This window comes from Furipterus horrens, unplaced genomic scaffold, assembly GCF_987537825.1.
Source record: "Furipterus horrens unplaced genomic scaffold, mFurHor1.1.pri manual_scaffold_4, whole genome shotgun sequence".
In the NCBI taxonomy this organism is placed as follows: domain Eukaryota; kingdom Metazoa; phylum Chordata; class Mammalia; order Chiroptera; family Furipteridae; genus Furipterus; species Furipterus horrens.
In genome coordinates, this window is record NW_028327174.1 from 194,705,408 (window position 1) to 194,717,718 (window position 12,311).

Here is a 12,311-nt window from a genome sequence, read left to right on the forward strand (position 1 = left end):
GAGGGAGGGAAGGAGTGCTAGAAGGAAGGCGAAGGGATTAGCCACAGAACATATATGCATCACCCATGGTGTGATGATGGCCTGAGGGAAGAAGGAGGCAGGAAAAGTGAAAAACATGAGAAAACTGCACAAGTGTAAACAATTAAAATTAAAGGAAAAATTCATGGTTTTCCCACAGTATGAGATGTGATGGTACTGGTTGTGTTTCCAGGATCCTGAAGATTCCCAAACCTCCTTTGTCCCCAGCTGACAGAGGAGGACCATGAGGAGGGACAACCAGAGCAGCATGTCTGAGTTCCTCCTCCTGGGGCTCCCCATCCGGCCGGAGCAGCGGGGCGTGTTCTTCGCCCTGTTCCTGGGCATGTACCTGACCACGGTGCTGGGCAACCTGCTCATCATCCTGCTCATCAGGCTGGACTCTCGCCTGCACACGCCCATGTACTTCTTCCTCAGCCACTTGGCCTTCTCTGACATTTCTCTGTCATCTGTCACTGTCCCAAAGATGCTTATGGACATGCAGACTCAGCAACGATCCATCCCCTACGTGGGATGCATTTTTCAGTTGTATTTTTTCATATTTTTTGGCGGTCTTGATGACTTCCTTCTAGGTGTGATGGCGTATGACAGGTACGTGGCCATCTGTCACCCTCTACACTACACCACCATCATGAGGGAGAAGCTGTGTGTTCTGCTGGTGGCTGCCTCCTGGATTGTCTCCTGTAGCGGTGCCCTCTTGCACATTCTCCTCTTGGTCAGACTGTCCTTCTGTGCTGACAATACCATCACCCACTTCTTCTGTGACATCACTGTGCTCCTGAAGCTGAGCTGTTCAGACATCTCCCTCAATCAGCTGGTCATCTTCACCGAGGGAGGAATGCTTTTATTCTTACCTTTGGTTATTATTTTAGGCTCATATTTCCGCATAGGGACCATCATCCTAAGGGTGCCCTCCACTAAGAGACTTTTGAAAGTCCTCTCTACCTGTGGCTCCCATCTCTTTGTGGTGTCTTTATACTATGGGACAATTGCTGGTGTTTACTTCTTGCCCTCATCATGGGATTCCGAATACATAATTGCTTCGGTCATGTATATGGTTGTTACCCCCATGCTGAACCCCTTCATCTACAGCCTGAGGAACAGAGACATAAAACGGGCCTTAGAAATGTTTGTCAATAGGGTTAACTACTTTAAGTGGCAATCACTAAATCCTCTTACTGCAGTCAGGAGCACAGTGAGGTACATCTCCTAACAAAATTGTGTGGTTGATATAGCCAAAAAACTTTTATAGAGTTTGCATTCCGTTGTCATGTATAAGTGCTGTTAATATGTCAGCTAGGTCAGGTTTGCTGCTTGGATTGTTTATATTCTTTATTCCTAATTTATATTTTCCCTTGTCCATTATCTTTTATTATACGCAAATCATTTGTGAAACATGTTGTGTCATTATAATTATGAATTTGCCTTTTTCTTCATTGAGATATGTCCATTTTTGCTCCTGTATTTTTTTGCTGTGTTATGGGGACACACTGGTTTGGCATCATGATCCACTCCTGGTGAACATCCTTATTTTTGAACTGATTCTTCTATGCCAGCTTTTGTTGCCTTCATGCTTATTGTGCGCACGGCTTCCCAACTCACATTCAATGACATCATGTTGGTGCACTGCAATCAGCCATGATCAGAATAATTACACTATGAAAAGTTGCATGTGCTACAGAGCAAAGCTTTTAGCAAAAGAGAGACAGACCTCAAAAAATGCATTTAACAGCACACTATTTCATTTAAAATTAGGAGATATTTCTAGCAATGTGTCCTGCCTTAATACTTCATCTACTTCTCATATTAATGTTGAGGCCTTATATCCGTATCTGTATTCATAGATGTATATACAGATGTTGATACAGACATTACTATAGGATATCAGGTAAAGATGCAGCTTTTCATGTTAAATTTTACATGGCATTTCTTTTCTGTCACGTTAGACTTTTCTGTGTCTACAGTGTCAGTGAGGTGTCCTTTGTTAATAGTGTATGTAAAGTTGGATTTTGTTCTTTTTATGTATAGCAACAATTATTAATTTTCTGGAGCTATTTATCTAGTGACATCTAACATAATCATAATATATTTGAATTTATATATTCCATATAACTATGTGATACATCTGTTTCACATTTATTCTCACATGTCTTCCTCCCTTTGAAAAATTATATATACTGTTATTTCATTATTCCTCTATTATGAATCACGCATTACTATTATTTTATAATTCTTGTCTGTGCTATATGCAAAGATTACTTTTACTTTTTAAAAAGATTTTTAAAAGATTTTATTTGTTAATATTTATAGAGAAGGGGAAGGAGGGAGAGAGAGAGAGAGAAACATCGTTGTGCGAGAGATACATCGATTGGTTGCCTCACACATGCCCCAACTGGGGACCTGGACTGCAACCCAGGCATGTGCCCTCACTGGGAATCGAAACTGTGACCTTTATGTTCACAGGCCAGTGCTCAATCCACTGAGCAACATTAGCCAGGGTTCTTTTTAATTTTTAAGTCACAGTTTAAAATACAAAACATGACTTTGACTTTTGAGCTATTTGAGATACACAATTTATGGCACTTAGGAGACTCATCACCAATATTTCATTCTAGGGTTCCTAAAGTATACTCTATACAACATTGCTGAAATAGAGTATTTTGCAACTGTGAAAAAATAAAAACAAAAAAATATATGAATCAATATGGAGAAACATCAGGATATATCGTTAAATGGAAAAAAAGCTATGTGTACAAGTGCACGTACAGCAATGAAATTTTATATAAAAATGAGGGTGAAATAAAGTATACATATTCTGCCCATTTGAGCAAAAAGAAACACAGGACGACTAAATCAGACACTAATGAGATCATTTACCTAGAGGAGGTGGATAGAAGAGATGGGAGATGAGTATAATTATTAGTATAGTTATGATTATGTTGTCTTTGCTGCTAGAAAATAAATAGACGAGGTGGTGCATAGAGCAAAATAGCATAAAGAAGGCAAGTGAACATAACTGTATCTTAAATTAATACCATAATTAGACCAAAGAGAAAAATAAAATAAGTACCCTAGTAACTATTGAACCCAGAATTTTGTCTACATACTCTCACAATTAAACATAAACTGGAAACAAAGTCTTAGGCTGCATGTAGTTAATGTGTCACTAACAGTGGTATGAGTTCAAGATTCTGAAACTTTTTCCCATGTCCAAAAATTCAGCAGGTAAATAAGCACTGAAGAAAAGGCAGTGACTCCTCACTGTTGCGGGAAATGGACTGTGTGTTGGGAAAGAAGAAGCTGCAAAAATATTTATGATGTCAAACTAGACCTGGAGATACCAATTCAAACCCATGAGTTTTAAAATTATAAAAAGATGGAAATTTATATGTTATGTATCAAGATGTATACCATTCCCATCCCCCATTCTTTCTGTCCCAGTACTGACCCACCCCATGAGTAAACATTCCTTTAATTACTTTTTCTTTTTTATCCTACTGTGTGATTGCCTCTCACTCGAGCCCCCATCTGGGGACCTCGTCGTCGTCGTCGTCGTCGTCGTCGTCGGCAGCCGTCCGTCTCGAGAGACGATGGCGTAGCTTCCTGAGAGTCTATCTGCACCGCCGAGAATGGCTGTGCAGTCCGACTCGGGAGTGACAATCCCTGCCGCACTTGTTACAGGTGAAGGCAGATGGCCGTTGTTGCTGCTGTTGACGCTGCTTCCGCCTCGATCTTTTCTGGGCCGCCTCCTCGTTGCGCGCAGCCTCTGCACGTGACGCACCTTGCCTGACCGCGAGCCTCCAGGCTAGGCGGTCGTCTGCTTGAACTTCCCATGTGTTGAGATTGATGGAGCATTGTGTCATGTCCTTTTTGCAGATGTCTTTGAACCGCAGTTTTGGGCGCCCTGTCATCCTCTGGCCTTCTGCTAGCTCGCCGTAGAGGAGGTCTTTGGGGATACGGCCTGCATCCATTCTTTTGACATGGCCGAGCCACCTGAGGCGTCTCTCGCTAAGAACTGCATGCAAACTGCTCATATTGGCTCGCTTCAGCACCTCGGTGTTGGGGACCTTATCCTGCCAGGCGACATGCAGGACGCGTCGCAGGCACCTCATGTGGAAGCTGTTGAGTTTCCTTTCCTGCTTTGCGTAGGTGGTCCATGTCTCGCTGCCATAGAGGAGAGTGCTGAGTACGCAGGCTTGGTAGATGCGCAGTCTGGTTTTCTCAGTGAGGCTGGAATTGTTCCACGCTCGCCAGTTCAGTCTGGCCATAACTGTGGCTGCCCTGGCGATTCTCCGGTTGACCTCCAGGTCGACTGACAGAGAGCTCGAGATGGTGGACCCGAGGTAAGTGAAGTCGTTGACAACCTCCAGGGTGTATCCGTCGATGGTGATGCATGGGGGAGTCCCCGTGCCTTGAGCCATAACGTTCGTCTTCGTCAGGCTGATGGCTAGTCCGAACTCCTTGCATGCGTGGGAAAGGCAAGTGACTAGCTGCTGGAGTCCCTCTTCGGAGTGTGATGTCAAAGCTGCGTCGTCGGCGAAGAGCATCTCACGGATGAGCACCTCTTTGACTTTGGTCTTGGCTCGTAGACGGGCCAGGTTGTAGAGCTTGCCATCGGATCTGGTGTGAATGAAGACACCCTCGCTGCAGTCCTTAAAGGCGTATTGGAGGAGCATGGAGAAGAAGATTCCGAACAGCGTAGGCGCGAGGACGCAGCCCTGCTTTACTCCGCTGCTGACTGGGAAGGCCTCAGAGGTTGCGCCGTTGTAGGACACCGTGCTGTGCATGTTGTCGTGAAAGGACATGACCACAGCAAGCAGATGTGGTGGACAGCCAATCTTCCGTAGCAAGCTGAAGAGACCGCTTCGACTGACCAGATCAAACGCCTTCGTGAGGTCGATAAAGGCGAGGTAGAGTGGTTTATGCTGCTCGTGACACTTCTCCTGCAGCTGGCGTAGGGAGAAGATCATGTCCACTGTTGATCGGCCAGCTCTGAAGCCACACTGGGACTCTGGGTAGACGCGGGAAGCAAGGGTCTGCAGGCGGGCAAGAGCGACCCGGGCGAATACTTTGCCGACGACGCTGAGGAGAGAGATGCCCCGGTAGTTGTTGCAGTCGCTGCGGTCTCCTTTGTTCTTGTACATGGTGATAATGTTGGCATCTCTCATATCCTGGGGGATGTAACCCTCCTTCCAGCAGAGACAGAGTAGATGGTGGAGCGGCTGTAGCAGGACTGGTTTCCCGCTCTTTAGGATTTCTGGAGGGATTCCGTCGCTTCCTGGTGCTTTCCCGCAAGCGAGGCGGTCGGTGGCTTTGCCGAGCTCTGCCGCAGTAGGTGGGGTGTCTAGCTCCTCCATGACTGGTAGGTCTGGGATGGCGTTAAGAGCAGTGTCTGTTACGGTGTTCTTCGTTGCGTACAGCTCGAGGTAGTGCTCAGTCCACCGCCGCATTTGCTGTTCCTGGTCAGTGATGACCTCACCTGTCTTGGACTTAAGGGGGACGATCTTGGAGGGGATTGGGCCTGTTGCCTTCTTGATACCCTCATACATTCCTCGCGCGTTGCCTATATCGGCGGCTTCCTGGATGCTTCTGCACAGGTTTAGCCAATAGGTGTTGGCACAGTGGCGGGCGGTCTTCTGGACTTTGTTCCTGGCAGCCCGTAGAGCTTGAAGTGTACTGGGAGTGGGCGTGACCTTGTAAGCCAGTAGGGCCTTCCTCTTAGCCTCGATCACGGGTTCCATTTCTTCCCAGTGAGCCTCGTACCAGTCAGCGTTCTTCCGCTGATGTGCAACTTAGTTATGTGCCCTGACTGGGAATCGAACCAGTGACACTTGACTTACAGGCCGATGCTCAATCCCCTGAGCTACAAGCAGCCAGGGCTCCTTTAATTTCTTACTTTCTAATTTTTACTTCTTGTGTTTCTTTTATGTATATTCTCCAGTTGTCTTCTCTGATATTATTTAGAAAGCTTGTAAACCATAAACACGCCTAAAGTTTTGAAATATAAAACTGCAGTAATGGATTATAACTCAGAGATTAATAAGTAAAAATCAAGGAGTGCATAGTTATATAAACAAATAGAAAACAAGTGAGTGGGGAATAAGGGTAACTCCTTTCTAATGAGAAAACACAACTAATAAACATAGGAGAAATAACGGAGTTAGAGAAATTACCATTTTGCCACTACATTTGGGAAAATTTTCCCATATAAGAATCACCAGTGTGGTCAAGATGGCAGCATAGGTATACATGGCTCTCCTCCTTGCACAACCACATCAAAATTATGACTAAAATATAGAACAATTATCACTCATAACTGTTAGAAACTGAGTTGAATAGAAGTTTGACAACTACGAAATTAGAGAAAAAACATCTGTCTGGACTGGAAGAAGAGGCGGAGTTCTGGAAAAGACTGGTCCACATCCACGTGTCCTAGAGAAAAATTTAGGAGTGATATCTTGGGAGTGAGAAGTTCAAGCCTGACACCAGGCCCCTGAAAACAGGGTTTCAGTGTCAGGAAGATAAGCCCCCATAACTTCAGGCAGCAAAAACCAGTGGGGACTGAGTTGAGGGAAGAAACTTCTGGAGTCCCAAGAAGGTCCTCTTAAATAACTCACACAGAGTTTTAGGCTCATTCTCTCTGAGCTGCACCACTGTGGTAGCAGCTTGAAAGGCACCAGTGACATACAGGGAGGAACTAAAGTGTGTGACACCAAAGCAATAGTTGGGGGACAGCTTTCTCCCAGACATAAAGGTAGGCAGAGGTTACTGTCCCTTTTCTGAGCCTTCTACCCACAGAGCCACAGATCTGGCAGGTGGGTGTCGTATCTGAGACTCCATCAACCTGGCTAACACATCGTTCCCTGTCCTGGTGATCCCCTGAGATTCTGTTCCACCCTACTTATGGGCCCACCCAAGCTGTTAACAGTGGCTTTTCCATATGAATGACTGGTCTTGGCTCATGCTTCACAACTTCCCAAATCCACTGAAACAAGCAACACCTAGCCTCAGTGAGCTCCCACAACCTATACCTCCTGCTAAGTGGCCCCAGGCTTGACACTAGCAGTATCCAGCCTAGGTTCACAGCACAGGGAGCAGACATGTCAGATTGCTCTATAACTCATGCAGGGTGGCCCCAGGAAGAACACGGGTGGTGGCTAACTTCGTCCTGCACCATCTGAGAAACGCCAAGATTGTGCACCCAGTGAATGACTACAGACCACATCAGAGCATCATCACCCTGTTCCTGCTCAGCTGATCCTCCAGGAAGGGCAGCAGTTGGTGGTCAGTGTTCACAGCCAGTCCTTGCAGCTGATTGTCCTGGGTAAATCCCTTCCACTGACCTGCCAACAGAAATGAAGGCTCATCTACAAGTGGAGGGTGTACTCAGCCACACGAAGGGTGCACCTCAATAACCCAACTTGGGTGATAGGGAAAGCTGTGCTACTGGGCCTTACAGGACACCCATGGCACTAGGCCATGCTACCAAAGACAGGGAGTTATAGCAGCTCTACATAGAAACAAACACAGGGAGGCTGCCAAAATGAGGAGACAAAGAAATATGGTCCAAATTAAAGAACAGATATAAACTTCAGAAAAAGAACTAACCAGATGCAGATATGTATCTATCAGATTCAGAGTTCAAAACACTGGTTATAAGGATGCTAAGGAACTTAGTGGGGACCTCAACAGCATAAAAAAGATCCAGTTAGAAATGAAGAATACACTAATTAAAATAAAGAACAATTGACAGGGAACAATAATAGAGTGGATGAAGCTGAGAATCAGATCAATGATTTGGAACATAAGGAAGCAAAAACAACAAGAAGAAAAAATAATAATAAAAAAGTATTGGCCTGACACACACATACATACAAACATATGTACATGTACATGGAAGGTAAACATATTAAAATGTTAACCGCTGGGGAATGTTGTGAGGCCTTTCCAGGAATTCTTGATATCATTTTTACAATGTTTCTATATCTTTAAAATCATATCAAAATAAAATTTGGAAAATCCTTTGTCCCACCTGGCACAATGCCCAAGAAGAAAGGAGTCCAGGGCATCAGTAGAATCAGGGACACTGTCCCCTAGGACTCCAGTTCCTCTGGCTCTTGGACACAAGCTCCCCAAAGGGCAGGGAGAAATTAGCCAGAAGCTTGGGGACTTGGTGTCAGTCTCTTATTAGTAAGGAAGTGTTGTCTTTTGAGTCCTTTCTCTGGCGCTGGTTAAGGAAAATGAAAGTCTGTAGAAGTGCCAAGGCCCCAGATATTTCTTCCAATTGTGTGGCTGTGAGACGTCCTAAGGAAAACCTAAGGAACTGGGCAGCAGTCTGGAGCAGAAGGTATCTGAAGTCACCAAGGATGAGTACAGGTCAGAGGGGCTGGAAATCTGCACTTGGGGACAAATCTGCCTGCGTGGTTGTTGTTTCATAGATGAGACTCGAAGTCCCTGACTGTGTGTGTGTGTCTGCCTGTATTATGTATGCTTATGTATGTGCTCTTTGATAGTGGCTTATGCGTGGATATATGTGTGCCATGTATCTAAAGCCTGACTTTTTCCTGAGTTAGACTTAACCTGGGCCCTGTTTAAGTGCATGTAGACCAGGTTATCAGCCTCCTGGCATGTGATCCGGGACTGCTGACTCATGCCTGTGGTCAAAAGGACTTGCGTCACTGCTGAGCATCAGGGGTGACTCTGTTGGCTCTGCTGCTGAGCAGGAAGATGCCTGACCTCACAGGACCAAGGTCAAGTCAGAGAGGGCTCACACCTCCGCTCAGCAGTGTGTGCTGCTGCATGTGCGAGCTGTGTCTGTGGGTGACACACTCGAGTGTGAGCAGGAAGGTGTATTGTTTGTTTGTTTTCTGTATGTTACCATGTTGTGTGACCATGTACAAAGCGTGTTGGTGGTGGTTTAACAAGTGTGCCTGTGACTGAATAGGCTTGACCGCCCCATGCTGCCTGCCTTCCCCCAGGATGGGGATAGGTCAGAAGGGGTGGAAACAAGCCTCTCATTATTAGTAGGAGGGTGTGTGATGCTTATACAGTGAGTGTGTGGCTGGTGTGCAATAAATATGTATTTTTGAATAAATGAAAATCAAGTAAGGGTCCTTAAAAACTGGAAAACAGATCCATATAAATGAATGGAACTATCTAGGTAGGGATCTAAGAAAACATTGAGCTACTTGCAAACCTAAAGTAAACCAGGTCTCCCAATGATGGGAGATGTTTCCATGGGTACTAGTTAAGAACACAGGCTCTGATCATGCAGACATAGTAGACTGACCTACATATTTGATGATTTTTTCCTGTAAGTTTATTCTTATTATAGTTGATATACAATATGTTATTAGTTTCCGGTGTATAGAACATGGTGAATCAACATTTAAATAACTATTACCGCAGTAAGTTTAGTAAACACATGTCACAATACAGAGTTGCGACGATATTATTGACTCTATTAAAAAGTATTTTATATTTTTAACCTATAGAAAATGGCAATACATACAGTTTATATATGCTTATAAGATTTATATCAGTTATGTTTCTGTTTCCTAACAGCGAATATAGGGGGAAAAGATCATTCATTCTTACTATAGGTGTGAAGAATTTTTTAGCCTGGGAATGTATGACTGTTGTTGGATTTACTTATAAAAGGTAGATAAAGCCCTTAACTTAGTGTTCAACACAGTGTTTATGACCCCAAGATGGTCAGTATTATTGTGAAAGACAGTTTGTGGACTACTTTGATTTCAGAGCTATTCTCAATCACATGGATTTAAATAGTTACCCATTTCTGGAGTGTCCCTGATTTACAGTTGAAAGTCAATGGAGTCTGGCAGGTTCACAGGCACAGTGTGACATCGCTCCAACAATGGCTCCTCAGCACTGGACTGTCAAGTTACTTTAAGGCACAAAATCTGACCCCAGTTTTTTGGACTCATCTTCCATTTCTACCACAGTGAACTATTATGGTTTGATTCTGGACAGGTGTAGAAATTATTCCTCATGCTCATCAATTCTCAACTCCCAGAAGAGGGGACCTTGCTTTTCTTGTTCCCACTGCATCTCAGCCCTTAGTAGAGTTTCCAACACAGACTCAATGTTCAATAAATAATGGCTGAAAGAAACAATGAGTGCCTCCCTGCTTCTGTGCAATGAAGTTTTGTTGGCCGATTTAGGAGTGCAATGCTATCCTGAAACCAGACTGGGATAGACTGAGGGTGCAGGCATCCACAGGTGTGAGAAATTAATGGAGGGAGGGAAGGAGCAGAAGAAAGAGCACAGGGTTTAGCCAAAAAACACATTTGCCGGACCCCTGGTGTGGTGATGGCTTGAGAGAAGGCAGAGGCAGGAAAAGTGAAAAACATGGAAAACTGTAATATTGTAAACAATTAAAATTAAAGGAAAAATTCATGGTTTTCCCACAGTATGAGATGTGATGGTCCTGGCTGTGTTTCCAGGATCCTGAAGATTCCCAAACCTCCTTAGTCCCCGGCTGACAGAGGAGGACCATGAGGAGGGACAACCAGAGCAGCGTGTCTGAGTTCCTCCTCCTGGGGCTCCCCATCCGGCCGGAGCAGCGGGGCGTGTTCTTCGCCCTGTTCCTGGGCATGTACCTGACCACGGTGCTGGGCAACCTGCTCATCATCCTGCTCATCAAGCTGGACTCTCGCCTGCACACGCCCATGTACTTCTTCCTCAGCCACTTGGCCTTCTCTGACATTTCTCTGTCATCTGTCACTGTCCCAAAGATGCTTATGGACATGCAGACTCGGCAACGATCCATCCCGTATGTGGGATGCATTTCTCAGTTGTATTTTTTCATATTTTTTGGCGGTCTTGATGACTTCCTTCTAGCCGTGATGGCGTATGACAGGTACGTGGCCATCTGTCACCCTCTACACTACACCACCATCATGAGGGAGGGGCTGTGTGTGCTGCTGGTGGCTGCCTCCTGGATTGTCTCCTGTAGCGGTGCCCTCTTGCACATTCTCCTCTTGGTCAGACTGTCCTTCTGTGCTGACAATACCATCACTCACTTCTTCTGTGACCTCTCTGTGCTCCTGAAGCTGAGCTGCTCAGATATCTCCCTCAATCAGCTGGTCATCTTCACCGAGGGAGGAATGCTTTTATTCTTCCCCTTGGTTATTGTTTTAGGCTCATATCTCCGCATAGGGACCATCATCCTAAGGGTGCCCTCCACTAAGAGACTCTTGAAAGTGCTCTCTACCTGTGGCTCCCATCTCTTTGTGGTGTCTTTATACTACGGGACAATTGCTGGTGTTTAGTTCTTCCCCTCATCATGGGATTCCGAATACATAATTGCTTCGGTCATGTATATGGTTGTTACCCCCATGCTGAACCCCTTCATCTACAGCCTGAGGAACAGAGATATAAAACAGGCCTTAGAAATGTTTGTCAATAGGGTTAACTTCTTTAAGTGGCAATCACTAAATCCTCTTACTGCAGTCAGGAACACAGTGAACTACATCTCCTAACAAAATTGTGTGGTTGACATCTCTCATACAATTGTAATAGAATTTGCATTCCATTGTCATGTATAAGTGCTATTAATATGTCAGCTAGGTCAGGTTTGCTACTTGGATTGTTTATATTCTTTATTCCTAATTAATATTTTCCTTTGTCCATTATCTTTTATTATATGCAAAATCATTTGTGAAGCATACTGCAGGATTATAATTATGAATTTGTCTTTTTCTCCATTGAGATATGTCCATTTTTGCTCATGTATTTTTATGCTGTGTTATGAGGACACACTGGTTTGGCATTATGATCATTTTCTGGTGAAGTTACTTTTTTTTTTAACTGATTCTTCTATGCTAGCTTTTGTTGGCTTCACGCTGATTGTGTGCACATCCTCCCAACTCACATTCAATGACATCATGTTGGTGCACTGCAATCAGCCATGATCAGAATAATTACACTACGAAAAGTTGCATGTGCTACAGAGGGAAACTTTTAACAAAAGAGAGACAGACTTTTAAACAATGCATTTAACAGCACACTGTTAGGAGGTATTTCTAGCAATGTGTCCTGCCTTAGAACTTCATCTACTTCTCATATTAAGGTTGATGCCTTATATCCATATCTGTAGACATACATGTATATACAGATATAGATACTGATATTACTATAGGATATGTAGTAGAGATGCAGCTTTTCTTGTTAAATTTTACCTGGCATTTCTTTTCTGTCACTTTAGACTTTTCTGTGTCCACAGTGTCAGTGAGGTGTCCTTCATTAAGTGT

The 12,311-nt window shown here is 44.4% G+C and overlaps 2 protein-coding genes across 2 annotated transcripts; both read left to right on the forward strand.

Annotated features, from left to right (window-relative positions):
- Positions 1–262: 262 nt before the first annotated feature.
- Positions 263–1,249, forward strand: LOC150013657 (olfactory receptor 1J4-like). The gene has a single exon (XM_090275988.1). It carries the CDS (start codon positions 263–265, stop codon positions 1,247–1,249), a length of 987 nt encoding a protein of 328 aa, XP_090132114.1.
- Positions 1,250–10,553: 9,304 nt separating this feature from the next.
- LOC150013658 (olfactory receptor 1J4-like) lies at positions 10,554–11,540 on the forward strand. The gene is given in 1 exon segment (XM_090275989.1): positions 10,554–11,540. A coding segment is annotated over 1 exon segment (987 nt).
- The last annotated feature ends 771 nt before the right edge of the window (positions 11,541–12,311 follow it).

What these genes read in the sequence shown, in the direction of transcription:
- LOC150013657 (XM_090275988.1), top strand. Translation starts at nt 263, where the DNA reads ATGAGGAGGGACAACCAGAGCAGCATGTCTGAGTTCCTCCTCCTGGGG.